General features: G+C 31.4%; 2 protein-coding genes across 5 annotated transcripts in view; both read right to left on the bottom strand.

Annotated features, from left to right (window-relative positions):
- Positions 1–27,945, bottom strand: part of LOC143068117 (patatin-like phospholipase domain-containing protein 7) — a 108,100-nt gene that overhangs the window by 8,284 nt on the left and 71,871 nt on the right. For all 4 annotated transcript variants that reach the window (XM_076241915.1, XM_076241916.1, XM_076241918.1 and 1 more), the window contains 2 exons: positions 27,713–27,861; positions 26,196–26,348 (listed from right to left, as the gene is read on the bottom strand). In XM_076241915.1, the coding sequence (XP_076098030.1) occupies positions 26,196–26,348; positions 27,713–27,861 (302 nt within the window). The remainder of the gene's footprint in view (positions 1–26,195; positions 26,349–27,712; positions 27,862–27,945) is intronic.
- Positions 1,371–25,353, bottom strand: LOC143068116 (uncharacterized). The gene is made up of 2 exons (XM_076241914.1): positions 24,845–25,353; positions 1,371–5,015 (listed from the first exon to the last, which is right to left on the bottom strand). Exon 2 carries the CDS (start codon positions 5,001–5,003, stop codon positions 2,163–2,165), a length of 2,841 nt encoding a protein of 946 aa, XP_076098029.1. The 5' UTR covers positions 5,004–5,015; positions 24,845–25,353; the 3' UTR covers positions 1,371–2,162.

The following is a 27,945-nucleotide window of genomic DNA, read 5'->3' as shown; positions in this document are numbered from 1 at the left end:
TCAATGTATACCAGTGCTATGTTTTCTCAATATATACCAGTACTTTATTTTCTCATTGTATACCAGTGCTATGTTTTCTCAATGTATACCAGTACTGTTTTCTCATTGAATACCAGTACTATGTTTTCTCATTGAATACCAGTGCTATGTTTTCTCATTGTATACCAGTTCTATGTTTTCTCATTGAATACCAGTGCTATGTTTTCTCAATGTATACCAGTGCTATGTTTTCTCAATATATACCAGTACTATGTTTTCTCAATGTATACCAGTACTATGTTTTCTCAATGTATACCAGTACTATGTTTTCTCAATATATACCAGTACCATATTTTCCCATTATATACCAGTACTATGTTTTCTCAATGTATACCAGTACTATGTTGCTTTTTATTTTTTGGAGAGCTAAGTTTCTGTGTCATTTGGTCTCTTGTGGAGAGTTGTCTCATTGGCAATCATACCACATCTCCTAATTTATATAGTGTTAATGGAAGATCACACTTGTTTTATACCCATTACCATAATAAGCTTGACCTACTTGACATACTTTGTCCAATGATGGTTTAATTTAAAAAAAATTATGGAGAGTTGTCTCATTGGCACTCATACCACATCTTCTTATATCTATTGACATATTGTATGGACAAGTATTGTTGCAAACTGTTAATTGACAACTTGATATCTTTTGATTTTTGTGTTGTTGACTCACCCTCTTATTGAAGGGGTGAAAGATACCAGAGTGACATTCAGAGTCAAAGATAAAAAATAAACTGACAACGTCTTGACTAAAATAGAAAAAGACAAACAGACAAACAACAGTACACAACATAGAAATATAAAGACTAAGCAACATGAAATATAACCTACATCTCCTTTAATTCATATGAAATCTAAATTTAACACTGGACCCTTACTATTTTACAGGACTTAAAATTACATGTAATGAGATGAACTGATAGTAGTTGCTTAAACATATCATTGATAATATATGTCAAATTCATCTAATTACAATCAAATGTAGACTTTGCATTTTATCTGTGTCATTTGGTCTCTTGTGAAGACTTACAATGTATCTCATTGACAATCATACCACATCTTTTCTTTTTTATATTTGCAAGAATTGACTGAATGAAAGGGCTAATATGACAAAATGAGAAGTTAAGAAATGTCATTAATCCTCAATATTTTTATGATATGTACATCTATCACATGACATTTTTTACTTGTTCAAGTGATCCACATGAGTATTTTGTTGTTGTTTAACTTTGTAAGTGTCCTTTGTAGGTGTCATATAAAACATTTCTAGGCTATAGGACAACAAAAATATTTTCATAAATAAATAATTTATTTTAAGAACAGTTTATACATTTTTTACATATTTACATTTTACACATAGATAATAATACTCTTTAAATTAATTTGTCTTCTGAAATAAATAATATTTTTATGTACATTATATACACTCTTTATATATTAATTTTATTTCACATACTTTACAATGCCCTATTCAATTATTATTATTACAAATACATGTACAAAAAAAGAACTATTTTTTACAGCTTTATTGCAGCAACCCAGCCTTAAATTCTTCCATTTACTCATATATACAAACAAACTACTAAGATAAAAAAAATAATTTCAAAAATCATAAATCTTCATTTTTTTTTTTAAAGATTTGGATTAGGCTTTTCAAGTATTACATTTATCATATCTGATTTTTGGAAAACTTTGTGTGCTTACTTTCAAACTTTCAAACAGGTCAATCAGTTACAAGAGGAAAATACCTGTTTCTGTTAAATTATGTAAATCCTATCTAATCCTTTTCTTATTTAAATATTTCTAGACTAGATTGAACTTCATAATATTTGTCAAAAAAAAAAAGATCACATTAACAATAACAAATTGTAATCTTTTCACAAAAACCAAGTGAATTAACTGTTTTCTTCACTTTTTTCTTATAAAATGAGAGTGTTTTCATATAAATGTCTTGTTAAACACATTAAAAAAATCACTTGATATCATTTAACAATTATTTTCCCACATGATATAACTTAACATATGTTGTTTGCCAACTATTTATAATTGTCTTTTGAAATATATCATATGTTCAATAAGAATGTTCATCTTGTAATCTTCCAATAGAAAGACAATGTCACATGAAACTAACATACACTCTGCTGAAGTAAACACAGAAATACTGGATGACGGAGTTTATGCTGGAACAAGTAGTTAATGCTCCTGTGGATGAATGGAACACACTTCCACTGCCAGGTATGGTCTGTAATATTGTACTGTTCAATAGTGGCACGTTGTACAGCAGCAATGATGTCTCCGCTCAGGTTATCTGTCTTACCGCCAAACAGCTCGGCTAGGGTGAACAGGCGCCAAATAAGGTTACGTGCGAAGATGTGGGACCTGTTAGTCTGTGACCAAACACAAGAAATCATCTGCTCGGAGATCTGCTTGGTAGCTGGATTGTACCCTGGTAAGTCACTGTAACTATATCTGTTGTTGTTGATCAGCTGTAAGAGATACGGTAGTGTCACTTTCCCATGTATGAGGTATGGCTTAATGTGGCAAAGCTTTAACATGTTCTGGCGACCTTCAACAGATGAATGACCTTGGCACAGATGATTTAGAAGTTGCTGTGGAATACTAGTGGCTGCTGTAGATACGACATATGGTGTACTCTGAACGATGGTTTTGACAGGTTGATGATATGGTGTGCTAGATATCTTCTGAAGCTTACGGAAGGTTGCATAACTCTGGCTAACATCAAAACTGCTATCATCATGGAAACTGTAGATACTTTCACTGGTAGGGCTGGCATACCCTTTAGAGTCAAACAATAGACGCTTACGTGTTGCATTGTCAGGGTTTACATCTTTTGATACAGTGCTTGTACATGGCTGAATGCTACTGGAAGCTGGAGCTGGTGTTGGCTCAATCTGTTCAATATCAGAAATGGTTGAAAGGCTGTCTGGACGTGAAATAAGAAGAGCCTCAAAACGGCTAGAAGAAATCTTTGCTGGAATAACCATCTGCATACGTCCTGTCTTAGGTTGGCTGATGAAAGAATGGTTTCTGGAAAAGTTACAGGCTGATTGGTCTGACATTACAAAGTCTGAAGAAGCTGATGTGTTGAGTTCTCTTTCAATGGTAGCTATATGATCATGTAGGGAATTGTAGTCAAGACTTGTAGAAGATGTGAAGGTCACCTCTGCATCTGTCTTAGCTATATGCACTGCACTAACGGAACTGTTTATCTTGAGTGAGGTTTGTGTGTCTGCAGTACCTGTAACAGTAGACAAGTTACCAAGTGTGTCAGCTGTTGTGTTGATCGGACAAGTGTAGGAATCGTCATCTGAGAAGTCGTACTCGAAAAAGTGGACTTCTGGAGGAACAACATCAGCTGAAGTAGGTGATTTCTTAACTTCTTGACCACCCCAACTCTTTCTACTGAACTTTTTGGTGATGAAGTGCTTTAGCTTATTCACACGGACCAGTATGGAACTCTTGGACTTCTTCATCTTTCTTGGTTTGTTGTTAGGAAAAGTAACACCGATTGAAGAATTGACATGAAGTAATGGAAGTTGTGGCTCATCTTCAGTCTGGTAAACCTCTGCCATCTCATCTATGGTGGAATAATGGTCTGTGTCTCTGAACTGTTTGGCTGATGCAGGATGGCTAATTGTGTGAGATCTTTTGCGGAAGTTGTCTTTGCTGAAGGTGCAGCCATATTGGTTCATGGAACTACTACGTCTACGTTGATACTCTAATAGCTCTGGCATAGGACTCTGTGGTACAGTTCTGTAGAGCATATCTGCTGTTGTATTGGCTGATGGTTGCTGATCAGTTATTTCTTGCTTTACATGGACTATAGGTTCATCATAAATGTTGTCTTGGTACATGTTTGGTTCAGAACAGAGGCTGACCTGAGGTGCTGGTGGAGGAGATTGCTCAGGTACTTGGCTAATAGTTATACTGTATGACCCTTCTGTTGTTGACAAGGATGGTATTGTTGGATTGGTAGACTCTTCATCACATGACTGACCGTCTGCTGCATACCTGGTGCTTGGTTCATTGTAAGTACTACTGGTAGACTGGTTCCAGTTGGCTGGTGCAAATATCTGAATGCTGGAGCATATGGAAATACCTTGTTGACCTAGACCCTCTAGACGACTGAAATTGTTGGTAACTGTCTGTTTCGCTTTACCTTTCTGGGCTAGTTGTATCATAAGTTCTTTTTCTCTTTCTTTTAGTTCTGCCATAAGTATTGACTGGAGGTTGTGACACTGATCTTTCAAGGACTGGACTTTACTGCATATGGATTCACTGAACCATCTCAAGGCATTGGCACAATTTTTGCAACATAAGCATGGTGGACTGGGTTGATTGTCTGGTGCATCTTGTAAAGACTCTGTACTACAAGTGGAGGTGTTCATCTGCTGGCTTACTGATGTGATGTCATATAAGTGTGACTGAGACAAGTTCAGAACCTTTGGTGATCGCTGCAGAATTGGTAGACTTGGATTGGTGCGAATCTTACAACGACTCATAGAAGATGAGCGCATCAGATGAGACTGTGAGGTAGCTATAGAACCTGTGTTGTTTGTGGATGGCATGGCATTTATCTTCTCATAGATGTAGGTAACATACTGTACATGACGGTCAACTTCCTTCTCTAAGGACAGGAGAATGTTGGGTAGATTTGGAACACAGGAAATACAGTCTGACGTGTTAATAGCAGATGAATGAGACTTGGTGAGTTCAGCAACTACTGGTAGGATTCCTGTCCAAATTGGTATCTTACTAGCAGGCTCGGTGAAGAAAGGTGGTGTAACAGTGTTGCCTGGCACCTGATGTTTGGTGGGTAGACATTTGTTGACCTCTGAATCAATGCTGGTAAGATCTAGGTGAACATCACTGATAACTGTCTCTAAGCATGTGAGCATGGACTCGTGGGTATTGCAGTGTGGAAGGACACCTTGGTGATGAGCCATCTTTTACAAATTCTGTAATAATAAAGAATGAAAATTATAGTATTGTGTATCAAGTTTTTAAATTTTTATTAATAAAATAACATCCTTCCAATACAAAGTAGGAGCATTGCAGCATGAAACAACACATAAATTCACAATAATTTCTTTAAACCAATCACCAGAAATTAGTGCTTATGGAAAAAACAGTTTTTGCTCTAATCTATAAATAATTAAAGCATTAAAAAAATTGTAAGGGTTCCTGGGAACCCAATGTCTCGCCTACTTTTGATGTTAGTCCCAGGTTCAACAAAAATGGAGAAAATTTACAAAAAATGTCTTCTAGATAATATCATTTTATGGTTAGAAGCTTCTGTCCAAATAAAATAATCAGGATGGGCTAAAATAAACTAATGTTAACTGGTAGAAAAACAATTTCCAAAAGTACAAAAGTAATATACGGAAAAACAGGAAATAAATGTTTCCAAATTTCCTTCTAGATACTAGCTTTTAATAATAAAAAGCTTCTGGCCAAGTTCTGTCCAAGTTTGGTACAAATCCAGATTAGTTTAAGAAAGTTATTAAAATTTTTACCACAGAGTGAATGTAATGTTAACTGGCAGAAAAACTAAGTCCATTTATAAGTAAAATATGGATAAACAGGATACTTGTTTAACAAAATTTACTTCTGGATTCTATCTTATGATCATAAACAATCTTCTGTCCAAGTTTGGTAGAAATGGACAATAAATGAAATGAATCTAAATGCACTATTACTAATTCAAAAAAAGAAAATAAGTACCAATAATATATGCACAAAAAAAATCATTAAATTTCTTAGTCAAGATTGCCATCTTATTATAAGTACTATTATCAAAGCACCATTGGACAGTTACTCAAGTATGCATTTCTACATGTGGCAATTTCAACTGTGTCCTGATCTTATAAATCCATTCCAAAACGCCCCTTATTTGTTACATTCATGATAAAGTCAAGGTTTTGCTATTATGGGTAACCAAAAATACATTACCATAGTCTGGCATAGAAAAGCTTGTATAGTCCATGGATTTTTACCCTTGGAAAGAAATTGATAGAAGGGTAATTGAGTATGTGTTGGGATACGACTGTAAAGTGGGTGCTTACTATTCACAAATGAGAACAATATAAATCCGATATTAGTAATTAAATAAATTGGGAATGTGTCCATGAGACAGATAATGCACCTGCTTGCATATAATATAATATAATATCGGGACTTAACTCAAGAAAGGTTACAGTATTTGATCTGAGTTAAGTGGAAATATCCATAGTGTATGAGATTCATAACATTTGGTTGTGGCAAAAAAAGTTAGAACAGAAACAAAAAATTTAGCCATTTTTCAATTGGAAAAGGAGCATTACTCTGCAAAGGTAAAAGTAACAACACCAAAATTCAAACTGGATCTGTGTTTTGTGGTAATAAACATTGTATAAAAAGATTAATAACATTTGGTTGAGGCTAACTTAAGTAAGAGAATGGAAATGAACCAATCCGCAATTTCTCCATTGGTAAAGAAGCTCAACTATATAAAGGTAAAAGTAATGATACAAGCATTCAAAGTTGATCTAAAAAATGTCAGCAGAGTACTGAAAACAATTTTTGGATGGACAGACTTAATAATGTACCTACATACATAAGGACTTACAGACAGACGAGTAAACCTTAATGCCTCCTTTGCTTTGACGGGCAAAAAAACGCCATGAAATCAAATGTGCACAATGTCTTAATGATCATACACAAACTTATACAAACTTGTAAACTAAGCAAAAGTTTTAATGTCAATTAGCCATGATGATAGGGTGATGTATGATAACCATGAAAGTCAGACTTGCAAAGTCTTATACAACTGCAAACCAAATATCATTGACTAAACATTAGTGATTCATCTGACTTTACATGTAAAAATGCTAAAGATTTAAACTCTATAGACCTTGACTGAGGGGGAAGAGCCAGATAATTTCCATGGATTGAGACGTGCCAATACTAATACATCTACATACCAAATATCATTGATCTACCACTACTGTTTCCACTTAACTAACCTAATCACAAAGTAATTAATGTAAGCTTAGAAAGTTTCAGTGAATAGACCATGACTCAAGGGGCAGGTCCTTATAACCTAAATGAAAATGAGAAGTGCCAATGCTAATTGATCTACCAAATAATTTTGATAAACAACTTAGGTACCATATGGTTCCCCATAAACCGACCTTATCACAATCTTATACCAGTAATCAAAAGACCATGAAACCAGACTGATGGGTAGGGCCAAATAATCTCCATAGAAATGAGATGTGCCAATGCTTATATAGCTGCATATCAAATATCATTGACATAATTAATCCCCATTAACTGACCTTATCACAAACTGTTGATGCCACCACCAACTCAGAAGCACCCCTATAGGAAACGTATGAAAAGCAGCCATTTTGATTTGATGAAGCCAAACGTAATAGAGAATCAATTCCCAATAAAATATTAAGAGATACACTTGAACTCCCCTTTTCTCTTTTGCTGGAACATGCCCCCCCCCTTTTTTTAATAAAAATTGCTGGATCCACCCCTGAATGAAAAACTACACATGGTGAGAAACCTTTTGCTAAGCGTAATTGATATAATGCAAACAGTGGCAGGACCAGTGTTCTAGAGGACAAAAAAATTTATAATGCCAATGACAACAAAAAAAGTAAACAACAGACAAAACTCCATCAATTCCCCCTAAGTCCATAACTAGTGGAAAACAAATAAAGTAAATTGCTCAGGCCACTTGAAATTGAAAATCAAAGGGTATGGTTAGTTTATTAAACAACATCCTTTAGGTGTTCAAATCACTACTCATGTAATATAAGTGAAGTACTTGTAGTGTATAATATTTTTTAGTTTTCCCTTAAATACTTAAAATGCTTAAAGTCATAAGAAACGAGTGACCGGTGAAAATAACGTTCTTCCAATTCTTGAACCAATGCATACAAACATCATAAACTTAGTCTTCTGTGCACGAATTTATCATTTTTTTCTTGTAAATTTCGTATAATCGTCCAATTTTTTTTTCAATCGGTCAGTGTTGTTGTGAAAATATGGCAGGTAATTAAAGATTGTGTTTTGAAGCCGAAGTTTAACGATTGTGACCTGTTTGTCAACAATCGACAAAAAATCAACAAAAAAGCATGGAAATTGAGCATGTGTTTAACATGTAAATTCAGATAATAGTTTATTTTAAGGACATCCATGCGTATTGCGGTCACCAGATTTTTACGAGATGGGTCACACTGAGGTCACTTTGCATACGGAAAATATGTCAGGGAAATTGCTTCCTGGAAGGAAGCAATTAAAATAAAGTAAACTTCTTCTAAATATGAATAAATTAAAGAATTTTCTTCAGAAAAAAAGTATATGTACATAAGTTTTATAATGAAAACTATCCATTGAGTTATAAAAAAACATATGCATTATTTTTTTTAATTTGAGGTTTCTTATGACTTTAAAAAGAGCATCAAAGATAATTTTGCCTAGCAACCAAAATAAGTAGGAAACCAAACTTATGTGATTTGTACCTACTCATTATACAATGTAGCAGTATTTCATCATACATTATTAAAGAACAGAGTTCCAATGTCCCAAGTGTTGTACATTTTCAAGGGGCATAACTCTTAAATGTGTTCATGGGACTAAGATGATGCCCAAGCTTGCATGTAACATTTTAAAGGGACATAACTCAAATACTGTAAAAGTGATGCTACTTAAATTAGCATTGTTTATAAGTTTCATAACATTTAGTAGAGACAAAGTTAGATCGCCCAAACGAGGCCTTTTTCCATTAATTTAATATTTCCAAGGGTTATAACTCTTTTAAAATAAGATGATTGGCCCCCAATATCAAACTTGTGTGAAAATATTGCTGATATTACCCTTAGTGTGAATTTTATAAAAATCTGACAAAAATTGTACTTGTGAGAACGTTAACAGGACTGGATGGACAAACAGACAGACATGGACAGACAGACTCCTGGTATTATGTGGAAGACAATAAGCCAAATTTTAACTGAATGTATGCAATTAAGTCTCCATATCATATGTAATGTGTTCATTGTCCAATATCCTAAAAGAAGGACAGTCAGAAAAAAATTCTACTGTTTGCTATAAGAATTTCAGGAAGAACAATGTGGAGAAGAAACAATGACACTTTGCTATTTTCAGTAAGAACAATGTGCAGAAGAAACAATGACACTTTGCTATTTTCAGTAAGAACAATGTGGAGAAGAAACAATGACACTTTGCTATTTTCAGAAAGAACAATGTGGAGAAGAAACAATGACACTTTGCTATTTTCAGAAAGAACAATGTGGAGAAGAAACAATGACACTTTGCTTTTTTCAGAAAGAACAATGTGGAGAAGAAACAATGACACTTTTTTCCTTATTATCAGAGAAAGTTTGCTTTTTCAGTTGGATCAATTTAGAAAGAGAAACAGTTAGAAAGTATTACCAATAGTTTCAACTTGTTAAAATTTAAACAAGTCCTTATAAATGTGTTGAATACAAAGTTACCAGCATTTATCACTAAGAAAATAGTCAACTTGTGAGAGGATAAAAGAGAGGATAATCTGAAACTTTTTAGTGTACCTGACCTCATTCAGAGAAGGATAAGAGTTTTAATAAGGAGCTTTTTCTTATATTGCTATGAGATGAAAATGATTTACTTCGGTTACCGTATGAAAGTTTGTTATAAGAAACAAACTAAAATATGCTTAGAAGGCTTTGCACCAGAAAGTTGGAATCAGCAACAATCTGACATGAAACCCAGGGGAAAAAATCAAATGTTTAGATAGTTTTGTAAAAGGAGGAGTCTCCAAACACAAAATGGGTCTTTAGTAGAGATAAAGAAATTGAGTTTAAGGCTCTGCTGTGACCTCTCACAGGCAGCCAGGAGCAGAAAATGGATAATAGTAATGATAATGAGTTTGAATAGTGTAAATATATTTTAGTTCAACAGTTCTAGTTCAAGTTTCTTATGTTCAACTTTCTTTTCAAGATGAGTAGAAACTTGAAAATTTATCAAATGCAGATTCATTCTGTAATAAATAAGAATTCAGAATATTCAGCTAACAGTCTATTAATCATTGATTTGTGTGACATATTTCAAGTGATCAACTGACAAAATAGTAAAGTAGATACATTATGTTCACCCGTATCAATTGAGGCAAAAAGCGTAAAACAATTCACAGAAAAGCGACCACATCAAATATACTTGTCTGCATGATTTATAAGATTTACTTCAACTGAGATTTATGAACATAAACAGATATTCTTAGGGTATTAACCCTCCATTTCACTAAACTCTGTTTTATATTCACAATGAAAAAATAAACATCTGTGCCACGAGCGCATGATATGTCTTGTGTGTGAAAGTTTTTGCAATTATCATAAATAGTTTCTGAGATACGGCACGACATATGAAAACAAAAAAAATCAATAACTCTAAATTAAATTTTGAATCATCACCAAAAAGTTTACAGATCTTAAGATTAATAGAACTTAAAAAAGGTTTAAAGTTTTAAGCAATATTTTTTGAGATGAGGTGCGACATGTGAAAATCCCCCTCCCTTTTTTTTTTTACAATAAACTCAATAACTCTAAGATAAAATTTTGAATCATCACCAAAAAATATGCAGATCTTTAGATTAATATTGCTAAGAAGTGTGTACAACTTTTAGCAATAATCATAAATCGTATTTGAGATATGGCACAACATGTGAAACCAGGCACCCCCCCTTTTTTTTTTACAAAAAAACGCATTACCTCTTAAATAAAATTTTGAATCATCACCAAAAAAGATCATTAGATTGATATAACTAAGAAGTGTGTAAAATTAAAAGGAATAATCATAAACTGTTTTTGAGATACAGCGCGACATGTGACCCCACCCCCTGTTAAGCTATAAAGTCCTGCAACTCAAAAAGTTTAAATCTTATTTTTACCAAAAAGTATACAGATGGTGTGACTATCATAAGTTTCATGAAATTTGGATAAGTGGTTCACAAGTTACGTTGCAATATGTGGACACTAGAAAGACAGACAGACTGACAGACTGATGCCAGACATTTATAATTAAATATATGATTAAATATTTGTCACATCATAGGTTTCTGACACAGATTGAATGATGAACTTAAAAAAAATATTTGCTTTTAAGCAATACACTGCTGTTGAATATTAATCCCCTAAAAAAGAATATTTGAAGAAATTTTTATTTTAATTTCTGAAATCTGGAATGAGAAAAATTGTACCCCCAACAAATTCTTATTTACCACCCTCCCCATTTTTTTACCTCCACCTTTCCCTTATTCCAAAAAAAATCTCAATTCAAATTTCTAATGTAGTTTTTAACAACAACTTCTCATTTATTTTGTAAATACTTATTAGAATAGAAAACCAAGTTCGATCCTTCAACTGTATTCTTATCCCACCTTGAATGGTAACACAAATATAGTAATAGTGTTGTATCATAATTCTATGATTAATTAGCATACATGTATAGTTGTAGATGTTCCTGTTGTTTTAGTGTTCATAGTGTACTGCAAGTAACTTCTCATTGTGAGCTCTGTAGAGTTTGACAATAAACCATGTGCATATGCCTATAAGCAAGAAACAACATAAGACAAAACTCTATAAAGATGAACCAAGTGTGTGCACAGCTCAATGATGCCATATAATCTACTATAAGGCATTACAGGCTACTGAGTACTGTAAAGACTCTGCTTAGTATGCATTGACATATACCCCATATGTGCAAGGGAGTGCAGCTTCTCATATACCAATTTCTACATTTACATGTATAGATAGTTTGAAGACAGATCTTACCACTAGTATAGTAATAAGAAAAGTGATGTCGACTTACTATTCTAATTCTCTAATTATATTGCTCCCTAATGTAATATTTAGACAAAACTAAAGTAGTTAATAATTTCTATTAATAAAAAACATAATATCAATATATTTACATACACAAATTACTCTAGTCAAAAAGATTATACTATATTACATAACTTCTTAATACAAAATTACTAAAAACTTATACTTGATTTGGGTTTGGGGCAGACTCAGCATTTTCTAAATTACTGACATAGTTAAACTCGGTGTAGCAGCTATTGGAAAGCTTTTAGTTAAATACATCATAAAATATTAAAATATAAAATGACATACAGTCATGGTTAAAATTAATATTAATGTATAGTAACTTCTTTAAAAAACATTACAGCTAATCATCTCAAGACAATCATCATTTCTTAATATACAATTTTCAAACAGTAAGGGGTAAAGGAGTTAATCAAACATATATAAATAACAGTATTCTTTAAATTTAAATTGGAATACCTCCCTTACACTGCTTTTAAATGGTCTAAATTGTCCTTTAGCCAGACAAAAGCTTGTTTTTCCACCTTTTTTGCCCCTAATTGCTAAAAGATTTAAGCCATGACCCCTTTGTAGTATGGAAGCTAGTGGTATAATTTCAGAGAGATTTATACACTTAGACATAAGTCATTGACTGTAAACTACAACAAGTTATTGTCAGGAAACTAGAAAAATGCTTGTTTTTGGACCTTTTATGGCCCCTAATTCCTGCGTGAATAGGACAATAACCCCCAAACTCAATCCCAGCCTTCTTTTTGTGATATGGAACTTTGTGGTACAATGTAAGAGAGATCCATACACTTACACATAAGTTATTGTACATAAACTACAAAAATGCTTGTTTTTGGCCCCTTTTTGGCCCTTAATTCCGAAACAGTTGTCACCATAACCCCCAAAATGAATCCCAACTTTCTACTTGTGGTATTAAACATTGTGGTACAATTTCAGAGCAATTGAAATACTAATACACAAGTTAATATCCTGAAAGTAGAAAAATGTTTTGGGCCCCTTATTCCTAAACGGTGTGGACCATCATCCCCAAAATCAATCCCAACCTTCCTTTTGAGGTATTAAACCTTCTTATTAAATTTCAAAGAGATCCATTCACACAAACTAAAGTTATTGTCCGGACACCAAATGTGTCTTCGGACGACATCATACCATGCCAAATTTTTTTTTTGCGGTCGTATAAAAACGACCCCAATTGGCAAAGTGCTAAGTTCTATGCAAACTATGGTTCTTCAAGAATCAAACCATGAGAAAGAAAAAAATATCATTTTTAGTTCATATCTTGTTCTTAATTATTCTTTTCAACTTTGTAGCCAAAACTAAACAAATCTTCAGTATTGTCATTGAAGATCAATAATTTGATTAAAAAATCATCATCCAAAGCATCAACTCTTTTTTTGTCCAGGTATTATATTATATTACAATCACACAAAAAAATTTAAAAATACTCAAATAAGGGCAATAATTCCTATAAAGAATCCAGTGACAATTTTAACATTTAGCTCTAGTCTTGGTGATAATTTATCATTATCTTTTATATTTTTTTAAGGTATAAATTTTTTTTTGGGGTTTTCCCGTTCGAATGGTTTTACACTAGTAATTTTGAGAGCCTGTGTCGCTAACTATATTTGCAAAATGTTGCCTTGCTGTTGATTTTTGCATTAAAGGACAATACCTCCAGAAATGTGTTATGACAAATTCCTCAATATTGTCTTAATTGTGTATCTTGTCCAACTGATGAATTTGCTTATTTAATTTTCTATCCATCCAATATTATGTGAGATAATCAATACAAAAACAGCAAAAAATTGTTTAAGGAGCACTAGCTATGAGATATATAATATGTTCAATCATTAATGAAAGTGAAATAGTGAAAAAATAATTTGCTTTAAGCAGCCAATATGGTTTAATTTTGTCAAAATAAGCAAAGAAACATTGATGATGAATTATTCATTTGCAAGGGAATAATTAGACCTCATTGAATCCCTATTCATGAGAACTTCAATTTAACGCCTTAGCTAGAGATGGATAACATATGGATAGTGGGCGTAAAGTTATTTAAAGGAAAAAAAGTCAACATTGAAAGTGAAACATTTGATCAACTAATTGATGCACAAAATATCATTCTTATACAGATAAAACAATAATATATATTTCTGATCCATAAAATAAATTAAACAGACCTAAAAAAAATCCAATCGCATGATTTTGATATCTAGTTATGTTAATATACACACGAAATGAAGCTAAATATAATTGAGCCCATGCACTGTAAATTGTTTACTTCAGAAATTTTATAATTTAGATAAATGTTTTTCATTGATAAATTTATTTGATGGAATATTTGTTTTTCCAATGCATTAATACTTGAAAGCATATTATCAGAATTTTATTGAAAAATCCTATGCAAATCAAGTATGCCAAAAAAAAAATTCAATGGAGGAAAGGGGAATTTCTCCTATAAGAAGTCATTTGACAGTTTACTCGAGTATGGACAATTGGTAGAGCTCAACCTTCTGAACATTTCTGCCCTGTCAGATTTTCTCTTTATATAGGTTACAATTTTGTAAATATAGACAATGCAATTTCCAATAGGATCTCCCTTTACAATTTAAACTGTTCCACTTTTACTATGACGTTTTGTTAAAAAATGAAATAGAACGGAAAGCTCATATGCACTATATTTTGTTTCAAAGGTCAATATATATGGCTGTGCGACAAGTTTTCAACATTTATATGCCCTTCACTATTAAGAGTTTAAACTTGTACTCAAATTCTGTACTACCCCTCCCTTCACTTTTGATCTTCCACAGATTTCAATTTGTCTGCTATGCATGTGTATATCAACTAGTAATATTCCCAAGTTATGACTCTATGAGATGAAATATAGCATCTTCTTATTTATTTAGGCAAAAGTTTCAAAGTCAATAGACCAATGAAATCTTGAAACCAGTTGGTCAACACAGCAAGATATCTATGAATATTACATATCTCTCCAAAATGGGTGTGGTTTGTAAAAAAATATAAGCCTATAATGATTTTCAAAATAATAGACAAATTTGCATTTTACCAATATGTTCTATTTTAAGGCAATGTCGGCCAACTTGGTTGACAAGCTCTCAAACATAATACAACTGCATACCAAATACCACTGACTTATCATAAGTCATTCCCTTTAAACAAACCTAAACATGAACAATGTAAAAGTTTCAAAGTCAAAGAACAATCATGAGAGGGTGGGGCTATATAATCTATATGGAAACAAGACTTGCAAATGCCAAAAAATTTGAATAGCAAATATCACTGACTGATAAGGCGTCATCCATAATTGTCAACCGTTTTCCCAAGTGTACAAAACGAACACTTGGGGGTTGAAAAATCAACATTTTTACAGTTCGCTTTTTTTTTTTTAATATTTCCGAAATATATGTCAGATATGTTTCAGTTTGTTTTCAATGCAAATTTCTATATTAAACAAAATTATATAAGACAGGATCTTCTTTTTATTAAGAATGATTGATTCTTGTGTTGAAATCTAAAAATGGTTGATGTACACTTTTTGAGGGAGGGGGTGGGGGGTCTGAAAAAATGTTCTGCACAAATGGTTGACAATTATGGACCACCCCAAAATTGATATCTTACTGATTTAATAACATCCTAGTGCATGCAAACTAAGCAAAAGTTTCTAGGTCAATAGACTATGACTGAGGGAACAGGGCCACATATTCACCAAGAAATGAGATGTACTTATGCTTATACAACTGAATACCAACTTTGGCCTAACACTAATGTTTCCCCTTGAACTGACTTAATCACAAACTAATACATGTAAACTTGGCAAAAGTTTCAAATAAGATTGAGAATGAAAATAGGAAATGTGTTAAAGTCAATATAAAATGACTGAGGTGTTGAGTAAAAAAATCACATGGAAATCCACTATGCTAATTATGCTTATACAACTGCATACCAAATATCATTGAACTACCACTAATGTTTTCTCAATAAATTAGCTAATCAAAAACTAGACATGTTAGCTAGCAATACTTTGACCTATAACTGTTTTACACGTTATGACTTGGATGATGAGTTGTTTAATTGGCAGTCATACTACATCTTCTTATTTATTTAGGCAAAAGTTTCAAAGTCAATAGACCATGACTGAGGGGACAGGAATAAACAAGTGAAACTGCGAGCTACTGCTCACTGATGATACCCCCGCCGCAAGTGGATAATATTAATAGTGTAAAAATATGCAAGTGTTCGGTAAACAGGAAGTTGTCGAGTGATGAATCTGAAAACGCATCACATGGTGTAGCTGACTTATATAAATCCTGAAACCAAATTTCAGAAATCCTTGTATTGTAGTTCCTGAGAAAAATGTGACGAAAATTTTCAACTTGGCTATCATGTGTAAAATCAGACAAGTGTTCGGTAAACAGGAAGTTGTCAAGTGATGAATCTGAAAACGCATCACACGGTATGGCTGACATATATAAATGTTGATACCAAATTACAGAAAGGGTGGATGTGTAGTTCCTGAGAAAAATGTGACGAAAGTTTCATGGGACGGACTGACTGACGGACTGATGGACTGACGGACTGATGGACGGACGGACTGACGGACGGACTGACAGACAGAGGTAAAACAGTATACCCCCCCTTTTTTAAAGCGGGGGTATAATAATCTCAATGGAAATGAGATGTGCCAAAGCTTAAACAACTTCATACCAAATATTATTGACCTTAACCACTAGTATTTCACCATAAACTAGACTTATAACAAGCTAATACATTGTTAATGACACTGCCAACGCTGGTTTCATAAAATTTTGGCAATAATTACACAAATGCAAACAGACAATTCCTAATTCTTTTTTTAACTTGTCAAAGACATTGATGATGTGAAGCTATTATATATATAAAATAATAATATAAATTTCATAAAATCATGACAAGAATTGTTCACATAGGACTGCTCATAAGGCAATTTTCAATTTAACAAATATTACCAAGGAGCATAACTCTTTTATTAATTATTGATTTGCACTGATTTTTAAACTTGTCAAAGACATTGTTTCTATAACCTATCGTTCAAGTTTCATAAAAATCTGGTAGGAATGGTCCACATGAGAGTGCTAAAAATGCTATTTCCATATAATTAATGTTTCCAAGGGGCATAACTCTTTAAAAAATAATTGATCAGCACTGATTTTCAAAATTGTCTAAGACATTGCTGATATAAACCTATATTTATAAGTTTCATAAAAACTTGACAAGAACTGTTCTTGTTATCAGGACCAGATGGGATGAAAAACGACCAGAGTCTTGGTATTTCTATATCCCCCACAACGTGTTCATAGGGGACAAAAACTAGTATCAATAAAAACAGGAAGTCAAATTGGCTAACACAGTTAAATTCATTATCAAAAATCTAATATTTCAATATCATAGCTGTGCAAAAAAAAAGATGTGTGAGTCACAACGAAAACATGAAATACACATTTTCTATTATCAAAGTTCTAATGTATGTATCTTAAAACCATACACTTTTGAAAAAGGAAACTTACACAATTTGAAAATGGGAGCAGACTTAAAGGGGCACTAGCTAAGATATTTAAAAAAAAAATTAAAGTATGATTTTTTTTTAGATCAATCATTAATCAAATTGGAATAATGAAATAATAATTTGCTTTTAGCAATCAATTTGCTTTAATTTTGTTAAAATAAGTGATTAAACATAATTTTTGACTCATTCACTTGCAAGTGAATTAGTCGACCTCATTCTAACCGGTATTCATGTGAACTTCAAGATAACACCTAGCTAGAGATTGACAACGCATGCATTCTACGTGTACTGGTTATTTAAAGAAAAAGAATGTCAACAATGAAAGTGAAACTACAGTAAATCATTTGATTACTAATTCGATGCACATAAAATCATTCTTATACGGTTAAAAACAATGACAAACATCTATTTTTAATCTATAAAATAAAATCAAACAGACCTATAAAAATCCTATTGCACGTGTTGGTTTAATCTATTCGTATCTTTATTTTTGTTTACATCGCTTATATGGTCATCTGAGGTCAAATCGATAGTTAATTAGATGGCGTCTGGACTAAAATACACACGAACAAACCTATATATTATCTACCCCATGCTCTGTAAACTGTTTATTTTAGACTTTTGATAGTTTGGATAAATGTTTTACATTGTTATAAACCAACTATGAGAATTTGAGTCAAATCGGTAACCATGAGTTTGACAGCTAGTGCTCCTTTAAAAAATTAAGACACCTTTTTTTTTTTTTTTATTATTAAAATTGAATTCATGATATCATGTTCTATAAAGTTTATTTACATATGAAATATATCAGGACCCTTTGAAAGTATGTTTGTAGCCAATATGAAAAGAGCAGCCAATTGACAATTTTAGACAAAATAACACCAAATTCACAAATAAATTGTATATCAATTTTCATTCAAAATTAAGTACAACAAGAATGTGTCCATAGTACAAGGGTGCCCCAATCGCACTATAATTTTCTATGTTCAGAGGACCGTGAAATTGGGGTCAACACTCTAAATTTGCATTAAAATTAAAAGGATCATATTAAAAAGAACATGTGTACTAAGTTTCAAGTTGATAGGACTTCAACTTCATCTAAAACTACCTTGACCAAAAACTTTAACCTGAAGCGTGATGGACAAAATGGACGAAATGAAATACAGAAGAACGAACGATCGAAAAGACAAACAAACCAGGCACAGACCAGAAAACATAATGCCCATAAAAGGGGCATAATGAAAGAACAGAGTTCCTCCAGGTTCCTAATATTTTGTACTTCCAAGGAGCATAACTCTTTTTTAATAAAAGTTAATCATCCACCATTTTAGAACTTGTCAGAGTTACTTCTGATATTGACCTATGGTATAAGTTTTAAAAATATCTGGAAGGAATATTATCTGTGGTAGTGCTATTGAGGCCAGTTTCAATAAATTTAATATTTCCATGCGCAAAGTTCTTTTAAAAATGTCATTAGGCCACCATTAAAGATATTGTTTGAGATATTGCTGATATTAACCTATTTATATGTTTTATAAAAATTTTATAGAAATATGAGCTTGAAGGCACTTATTAAATTTTCAATATCATAGACATTTCCAAGAAGCATAACTCCTTTTAAAATTCATTGTTTATCACTGATTTTTTTAAATGTCCTAGCAATTGATTTAAATTCTTTGAAAGAGTTCATAAAAACCTATCAAGATTTGTATGCCTTAGAACCCTTGCAAACCAGATGGAAAGACACACTAACAGACACCCAGTGACACAGACGCCTGAACTTTTATTTTGGGTAATTTATTTAGCTACAGAAATCGATCTGTAAAAATCCAGTCAACTGAAATCCTGATCTATAATTTACCTCATGTTTAAAAAGTTTTTCAATATATTTTTTTTACAAATCTGAAATCCCCTTATTCACATTTATTACCCAGTCTAATAAGCAATAGCAAATGGAGACAACACTAATTCCACAATTCCAAAATAAAACATCTTTTTAAAACAATTTATCAATATCTTTTGGAAATGAAGGATTCAGAGCAAATGCAATGCGATTTATATTATAATTAATTTTTTACAAGCAGCATAAAGTATTTCATTAACACTAATTAATGAAGGTGTTAAAGACATTGCTGATATAAATCTATAATATAAATTTCATTAAATCTGACAAGAATTGTACACATGAGAGAGCAAACAAGGCAGTTTTCCATACAATCAATATTTCCAAAGTGCACAACTTTTTTTATAACAAATAAATCTGCACTGATTTTCGACCTCGTCAAAATATTGATGATATAAACTCTATAAAAATCTGCCAATAATTGTACACATTAGAGGGCTCACAAAGCAATTTTCCTTAAAATTAATACTTCAATGGGACATAACTCTTTTCAAAAATATTTGATCTGCACTAATTTTCTAACTAATCAGACACATAGCTGATATAAACCTATGATATGAGTTTCATAAAAATTCTGACTAATATTGTAGAAATGAGAGCGCTAACATGCAATTTTCTGTATACTTAATGTCTGGAATGGGCACAGCGCTTATAAAACTAATTGATCAGCACTGATTTTTTTTCTTGTTTAAGTCATTGCTGATATAAACCCTTGGTATAAGTTTTGTAACAATCTGGTTAAAATTAGACATAAGCACTAACAAGACGGGACAGACAGACAGATGCCCAGTATTTCTATGTCCCCTGCAACACAATAATTGGGGGGGGGGGGGGGGGGGGGGGAGGAGGGGAAGTTGCATGATACAATTGTTGAGGTTGATGGGTATAAATTAAAATCAACAGGTTTTTTTAACAATTTGCCAAAGTGTAGTTTTAAATCATGCATTATTTAAAAATATAAAAAAAAAATTTATAGTTTTTTTCAAGCTAAGGGATTTGTAAAATTGTCAGATTGAAGAAGTAAGCATGAAAAAACAAATTTAGTGAGATAGAAAGAAACCTAAATGATAAAATATGATTAAATAACTCTGATAGTGTTCCATCTAAAATAAAATTTAAAAAAAACAACTTTTTCTACCATAAAGCAAAATAGATACTTATCTTATTTTAATGTTCATAACAAATTGCTTTGCAAAGGTTATATTATCTGAGTTAATTCCCCTTATTTGGCAAAGTTGAAATAAATCAAACAAATGGGGAATGTGTCCATGGGACACAGATGACATCACAACTTGAATATCATATAAAGTTAGAAAGGGACATAACTGAAGAACAGTATAAGTGACACCACCCAAATTTGTACTTTATCTGTGTTTTGTAGTAATAAGTATTGTGCATAAGTTTCATAACATTTGGTTGAGGTAAACTTAGGTTAGAGAAAAGTATGAAAAATTCAGCATTTTTTCCATTTATAAAGGGGCATAAAACTTAATCAGATAAAGTGACACTATCAAAATCAAATTTGATCTGTGTTATGGGGTTATAAGCATGGTGTATAAGTTTCATAGCATTTGGATGAGGAAAAGTAAAGTTCAGCAATTTTTCACTTTTAAAAAGGGGCATATCTCTAGAACGCTTATAGAGTCCAATACCAAAATTCAAACTTGATCTGGGTTTTCTGGTAATAAGTATTGTGTATAAGTTTCATAACATTTGGTTGAGGAAAACTAAAGGTAGAGAATGGAAACTAACTTTGGGACATACATTTTTAATAATATTTCTAAACAATTGCTTTGCAGTCAAAGAGACTATCACTTTGTTTCAAACTAAAGAGATATACATTGTATTGGTATTATTACTAAATTCTGATCAGTGTATTTTACATTAGAATCAAATATTTGTAGTAATATTTTTGACCTTTTTAGAATGATGTAGAAGCTTTTTGTATCATGGACTTCAGAAAATATATATTTTTGTCAATCTACATTTTCCATTTTTGATAATTGAAATACTATAATGAACAATGATGAACAGGGAGGTGGAATAACAGTTTGTCATTTTGTCATTGTGGGACAATATAAACAAGAAAATGTGGTATGGTCCTCAATTATTTTGTATATGAATTCCCAAGAATAACTATGTTCATAAATAAAACAGCAGGTGCAAGATAGTACTTTGTAAAATATATTCTATTGAATTTAATTACAGTCGACTCTCGTTATGTCGAAGTCAGCCGGACCAGAGAAATATTTCGAGATACACGTAGTTCGACTCAAACGAGCACCGGAAGTTCGACAATCTAAGAGACACAACTCTTGCTTAGCTGTGTAAAGCTAAAATAAATCCGGGTGAATATGGCAAGGGGATCGATATTCTAGTATCAGATCGATGTATTTGTTTGTCACAGTCCTTTATTATTATAAAGGCCTTATTTTTATTTATTCAATTCTTTCAATTAAAAAAAAATCCTATGGCTTTTCCAAGAGAGTAATTTCCAATTGAAAGTTTCGTTATTCAGGTCGGTTATAGCTGACAAAATTGTTTATTCTCGGATACAAGAGATTTAAAAAAAATGTTGATTTCTATTCTACATTTGTATCTCACTCTTTCTTTTCAAAAGAAAATATAACAAGATTTAAGACGCTGTTTGAGTAGTTTTTAGGTGATCATCAACGGAAGCCATAATCCTCACTTTATACACGCCCAAGCTCATTAGTGTAAATCACAAATTAATTGTTTTGTAAACATTTTAAATACTTTTTCATGAATATTAACAATTTATCACTAATTATTTGTCAAAATTCTATAAAAGATAATCTTAGGTAAACACTCATGGAAATAGCATGTCATAAATCAATAGAGTGGTCAGTGACCGGAAATTTAATTACACGTGTATTGTCAGATTAACTATTCAATCCATTTAAATCCCGGAGGTCCTGTTTTGACATATGTGTATTAGTTCGAGATAAAAAATGAATTTTGAATGCTTTTGTTAACCTTGGGACCGTAAATTTAGTTTGACTCAACCGAAATTTCGACTCATCCAATTTCGACTCATCAGGAGTCGAATTACATACTTTTGTATGGAATAAAGTTCGGGACCACGTGAAAACTTCGACTCATCCGAAATTTCGAGTCAACCGAGTTCGAGACAACGAGAGTTAACTGTATGTTCAACCAGTGTTATAGGATACTGTGGATGCAAAGAAGATCTACGGATACAAGAAGAAGATATGGATTTAGTGAGGAGTTGTGGATATATATGTCTACCCCCTTATGTAGACTTATCAACATCTACAGTTTTTATACAGCAGTGTAATGAACTAATAAAGAAAACAGGAAATGCACAATTGCATTTGTAGGAAAATTCATAGAAATAAAGTTGATGAGTTTTGGCTACAAGATGATTTATTCTGTTTCTACCAGATTAATTTTATACGATTCAAGAAATAAAATGAGACTTTTACTATGCCATTAGGCAATTGAGAATCTTTGATGGTGTGGACAGAAGAATGAAGAAAGAAACAAGTAAACAGATCAACAGACACATAGATCAATAGATAGGCCATCTTAATTAATGATAAAATAGAAATAAATTTCCCAATTTCCCATAATTTCATTCTGAAAGCTTTCTGTATACAAATTTTATGTCTCTTTTTTATGTTTTTATTTGTACAAAGAATAGTTTATATATCTAAAATATCAAAAGATTATCCCAATTTTAAGTTTAACCAACATACAAAAACACATTTATATAAAAGCATATGGGAAAATCTGAATTTGGTGATATCTGGAAACCATACACATACAGTAGTGTTTATTTTGTTTGGATAGAATGTTACAAGACGTAATCAAATTTGATTTAATATTCTATATACTACTACGAAAAGACTATCCTTCTTTACTTTCTTACTATACAATCCTTGTTTACTTCATAATTCATTTACATGAAAATAACTTACAGATCATAATTTATATGTACTAAAACTTTCATTGTTAACAATCATAATTATTTGGCTTCTTTTTTTTGTTTATAGAAGTTGCAAATCCAATATAGTACAACCTGCTGCAGTCAACAAGTAAATTACTAGTTCCTAACAGGCATATAAATTTTATCAGTTATTGGTCAAAACTTTTTTCTAAACTCAAAGGTCCCCTATATATTTTCATTTTTCTTAACCAAAGTGACTCTTTTCCATAAACCAGCTGAAGGGTTGGAAAATCAAATTCTTGGCACATTATTTCATTTCCATGGTTCACAATTTGATAATACTTTAAAGATATCTAGCAAAAATTTAATGATGAATTATAAACTATATTTTAAGCATAAACGATAATATATGTAAATTCTAACCCTTGCCATTAAGGGTTAGGGGTTAGGGTAAGGGGTTAGGGTTATTCTGAAGCAACAAAAATCACAATATCAACAGAGAAATAAATAACGGCAAAAATAAAGTTCTTTAAATTTGTCCTAAAATGTATCTCAAAGGAAGTTAAGTAACACCCCCAAAGTTGTACTTCAAATTAAAAAAAAAATGTTCAGTGCATTTTAGTCATTGATATCTAGGAAAGAAACTCTAAAATCTTAGAATTAGAGTTACTGTTGGGCTGTACAGTAAAATTGTCAAAATGATATTATGCAAGATAACTAGAAATAAACCTAATGAAGCACCTTCAAAATGTTATTTCCTCTTTACTATGAGAATAATTCTGTTTTGTAGGACAAAAAGGTCACAGGACAAAAGGTCATAACTTTAAGAGATAATATTTTCTTTGATAAACAAATCACTTACTTCAAAATATTTTTTTTATTTTTCTTTTGACTATGATATATAAAATAACTTGTGAAATTTTAATTTTTTAATAATAATCCAACAATTGTAAAGAAAACAAGCTGTCAAATTGGCTTCTTATTGCCTAGAAATATATCATTTGTGTTATCTAATTTTTAATGATAATCATTTAATAATTTCCTAAACTGTCAAAATATTGATCAAATAAGAATAATATAAAAAATTTCAAAAAAATCTCTCTTTGATATTTGAATGTGACTTTTTGTCCAATTAATTTGAGACATTTTGTCCTGCAACATTTTGTCAGTTTACCACACAAATATTTCATCTAATATGAGTAAGATATAACTGTATAGCTACAATAAATTAATATTTAAAATTGAGATATAGAAAAGTCTTTAAAAAAATAGAAAATTTGACAATAAAATAAAATACCCAACTGAAATTCCTTAGACAGTACAATGCTTTGATCAATGAGACCTACATTATATGACAAATTGACAAAAGTTTTGCTTAAAGTCAATTTGTAGAAAAATTAATTTTACCTTTTTTTTTTAAATTATTCTATACAGAAAAAAAATATGGCATAAAAACTTAATATTAATTGATTGTAGCCTTCTTTAAATAAAATGATAAAACCTACCTTAATTTTCTCTTTGATCTTTGCAGGAATATAACTTGTTGACTTGACTATCTTCAAAATGCATTTGAATATATCTGGTAAGGTGCAAAAGTCTTTATATATCTTCACATCCTCCACATCAGCTGAGACATCCAAATATTTACAATATACGACGTCAACAATTTCAAAAAGAACAAAAGACAGGATTTTATAAAACAATAGTTTTATTGCCTTGTGTAATGACAATATATAATGTCTAAGGACCATTTTCTTAACATGGGAAATTGCAATATACAAAGTCCATGAAAGTGGCATCCTTTCTTAACACCTTTTTGTATAGGGATTAAGTTTACAGGTAAATTTGGTGTATTCCTTGAAGACTTTCAATTTTGACACCTACTGACCACCTGGTCAGGTAAAAGTTAACTTATGATTAACTAAATAAACATTTAAATTACTGATAATAGTTTCATTTAAGTAAAATTCAACTATTGTTTATTATATTTATTAAAACAACAATTTTGTTATTTCTTTTTTATTTAAAAAAGGTGATTCAAATAATAAAGATAATACACATTTAAAACAATCAGTCAATAAAAAAATATTTGTTCAATTCCAATGGTCTAATATTTTTTTTTACAGATTCATGAGAGAATAAAAATTCTTATAAGGATTAGTTAGTGATCTCATTTCACAAAAATAATGAAACATTTGGAAAATAAAAATGCATAATTTTTTTTAATAAAAATATCTGATTTTTTTTTTTAAATCCATTTTTGTTTTATGATAATCACCATTCCAATATCCTAAAAGAACATGAAATGTCTTGTTTTTGCTAATGTTTTATAAATGTTCTCATTAGTAATTTTCACACTATTTACATTATTTTGCACAGAACAGATAAAAAAAACTTTATGCCACCAAAATAGCAAAAAAAGGGGGAAATACATATCTCAACTCCTAGAATTATTGGGTTGTTGAGTGATATTTTTCTGTCACACAATTCTAAACTTTTACTCTTATTTTGTCCTCTGGATATAGACTGTTAATTTGTTCTTGTCCTGAACATGCTTGCCACTGAACTGTAAACTATCAACAATCAATGAACATAAAGATTGCATTCATTAGCTATTTCTGTTGTATGTTATATCATTTTGTTTTTTATAGAAACCCTTCTTATACTTTTTTGTCTTTTTTTTCCTAGAAGCCCAACACAATAAATCCAAAGATTTATTTTAAGCAACAGAGTTGGGACATTAAAACACAGTAGAAATATTTATATCAGCTGGATTTTTTGTGTTGTTTTCAGAACCTTATACATTTGTTTGTGATTATGTGATTTTGTGACTCAATTTTATGACTAATATCTTACAGCTATTTCATCAAAGCTTCCAAACTGCAGTGTTCCATATTTATCTATTGGTGGTCTTATGTATTCACAATAGTCACTGTTTTTAACATGGTCCAACTGGCGTACACATGATACATAGGCTAAGCGGGACTGGATTTCTGCCATATCAGGTACCTTTACAAGAAAAAAGTATATCTTAAATACCACAATGATGTTAGCAGAACGAAAGTCACAGGACAAATTAATATAATAAAGAGCTGCGCTATAAGTGCATGATACGACCATTGCCCTTTAAGCTTGTCTTTATGTTTTAAACGATTTTTTTTATAATTCAGCTGTTATTTTTTTCATTTGAATTGTTTTACATTTGTTATTTCAGTACCCAGTCTTTTATAGCTGACTGTACGGGTATGGGCTTTGCTCATTGTTGAAGGCCTTACAGTGACCTAAAGTTGTTAATTTTCTTTTAATTTTTGAAAGGTAGCTTAAGTCAACAGAAACAAACAATTCACCAAAGTTTCATAAAATTTTGTGAAAGTGTTTATGAGTAATTGTCAGAAAACTGGAAAATCACCCATTTTTTAAGCATAGAAATTCATAACACGAAAAAGTAAAATTTGAAATTTATAAAAATTGAAAGGGAGCATAATGTCAATAGATATAAAAAATTCACCAAAGTTTCATTAAAGTTGATGGAAGCATTTTTGAGTTATTGTATGAAAACTGGAAAATCACCCTTTTTTAAGGATAAAACTTCATAACATGGAAACAAAAAATCGGAAATTTATAAAAATCGAAAGGGAGCTTATGTCAATAGATATAAACAATTCAACAAAGTTTCATAAAAGTTGGTGGGAGCGTTTTTGAGTTATAGTATGAAAACTGGAAAATCCTTTTTTGTCCTGTGACTTATTGTCCTAAATTGTTTGTTACTAGACCTATGCTAGTTTTGTTTGAAGTTTAAGAAAAGGATCTAAAAATATTTAAGAATATCACAGTGGATGAATTTTCAATGGGATACCAGTTTTCATCAATTTTGTTGGTAAGGGGTATCCACAATTCAAATTTTCATCAATTTACAATTTTTCTATAGGATCGTTCATATCAATCTTGAAAACACGAAATCAAACATCCATAAAAAGTTCATCTAACTCTCAAAATTGGTAACCACTAAAATAAATGTCTCCACATTAACCATAAACTTCCACTATACCAGTTTTAATGTAATAAAAATAATCAATGTATGTGGAAACTTAATTGGTTGTTATAAACTTTTCGTAATAGTTTGTTGAAATATCAATGAAGCTAAAGTTATTTGGTAGGAAACTAACTGAACACTCTTTCATCGAAAGAATACCAATGTTACATTCAGTATTGCCATGGTTAGCTATACAATCAAGTCAGCTTAGGGTATCATATTTTTATAGATATTGATATCAAGATTTTAAAAAAGTAATAATGTTGTGGTGAAATTTAAAAATAAATTGATTTCTTCTTTTACTCTCTTTACGGTTTAAAAAAAGGTAAAATATATATACCTTAACTGTTTCCGACCATGGACTCCATTTGTTAGCCAGTAACCAGAAACCAGAGATTTTATCTCCATAGTTATAAGACTCTGTGGAATCTCGACTACCAACATCTACAGCAAATATAGAGTTGGCTCCTAACTGTTTCATAACATCAGCTGTTTGATAAAAAAACAAAATTGATGATAAAATTATTCACAATAAAGAGACAAAAGCTATCTTCTTTAAAAATGCTTATAAAT

Source organism: Mytilus galloprovincialis, chromosome 3, assembly GCF_965363235.1.
Source record: "Mytilus galloprovincialis chromosome 3, xbMytGall1.hap1.1, whole genome shotgun sequence".
In the NCBI taxonomy this organism is placed as follows: domain Eukaryota; kingdom Metazoa; phylum Mollusca; class Bivalvia; order Mytilida; family Mytilidae; genus Mytilus; species Mytilus galloprovincialis.
Note: the sequence above shows the minus strand (reverse complement) of the source record. Positions and strands in the feature narration are given on the sequence as shown.

Bases quoted from the DNA above. Each gene is read 5' to 3' on its own strand.
- LOC143068116 (XM_076241914.1), bottom strand. From the start codon at position 5,003: ATGGCTCATCACCAAGGTGTCCTTCCACACTGCAATACCCACGAGTCC.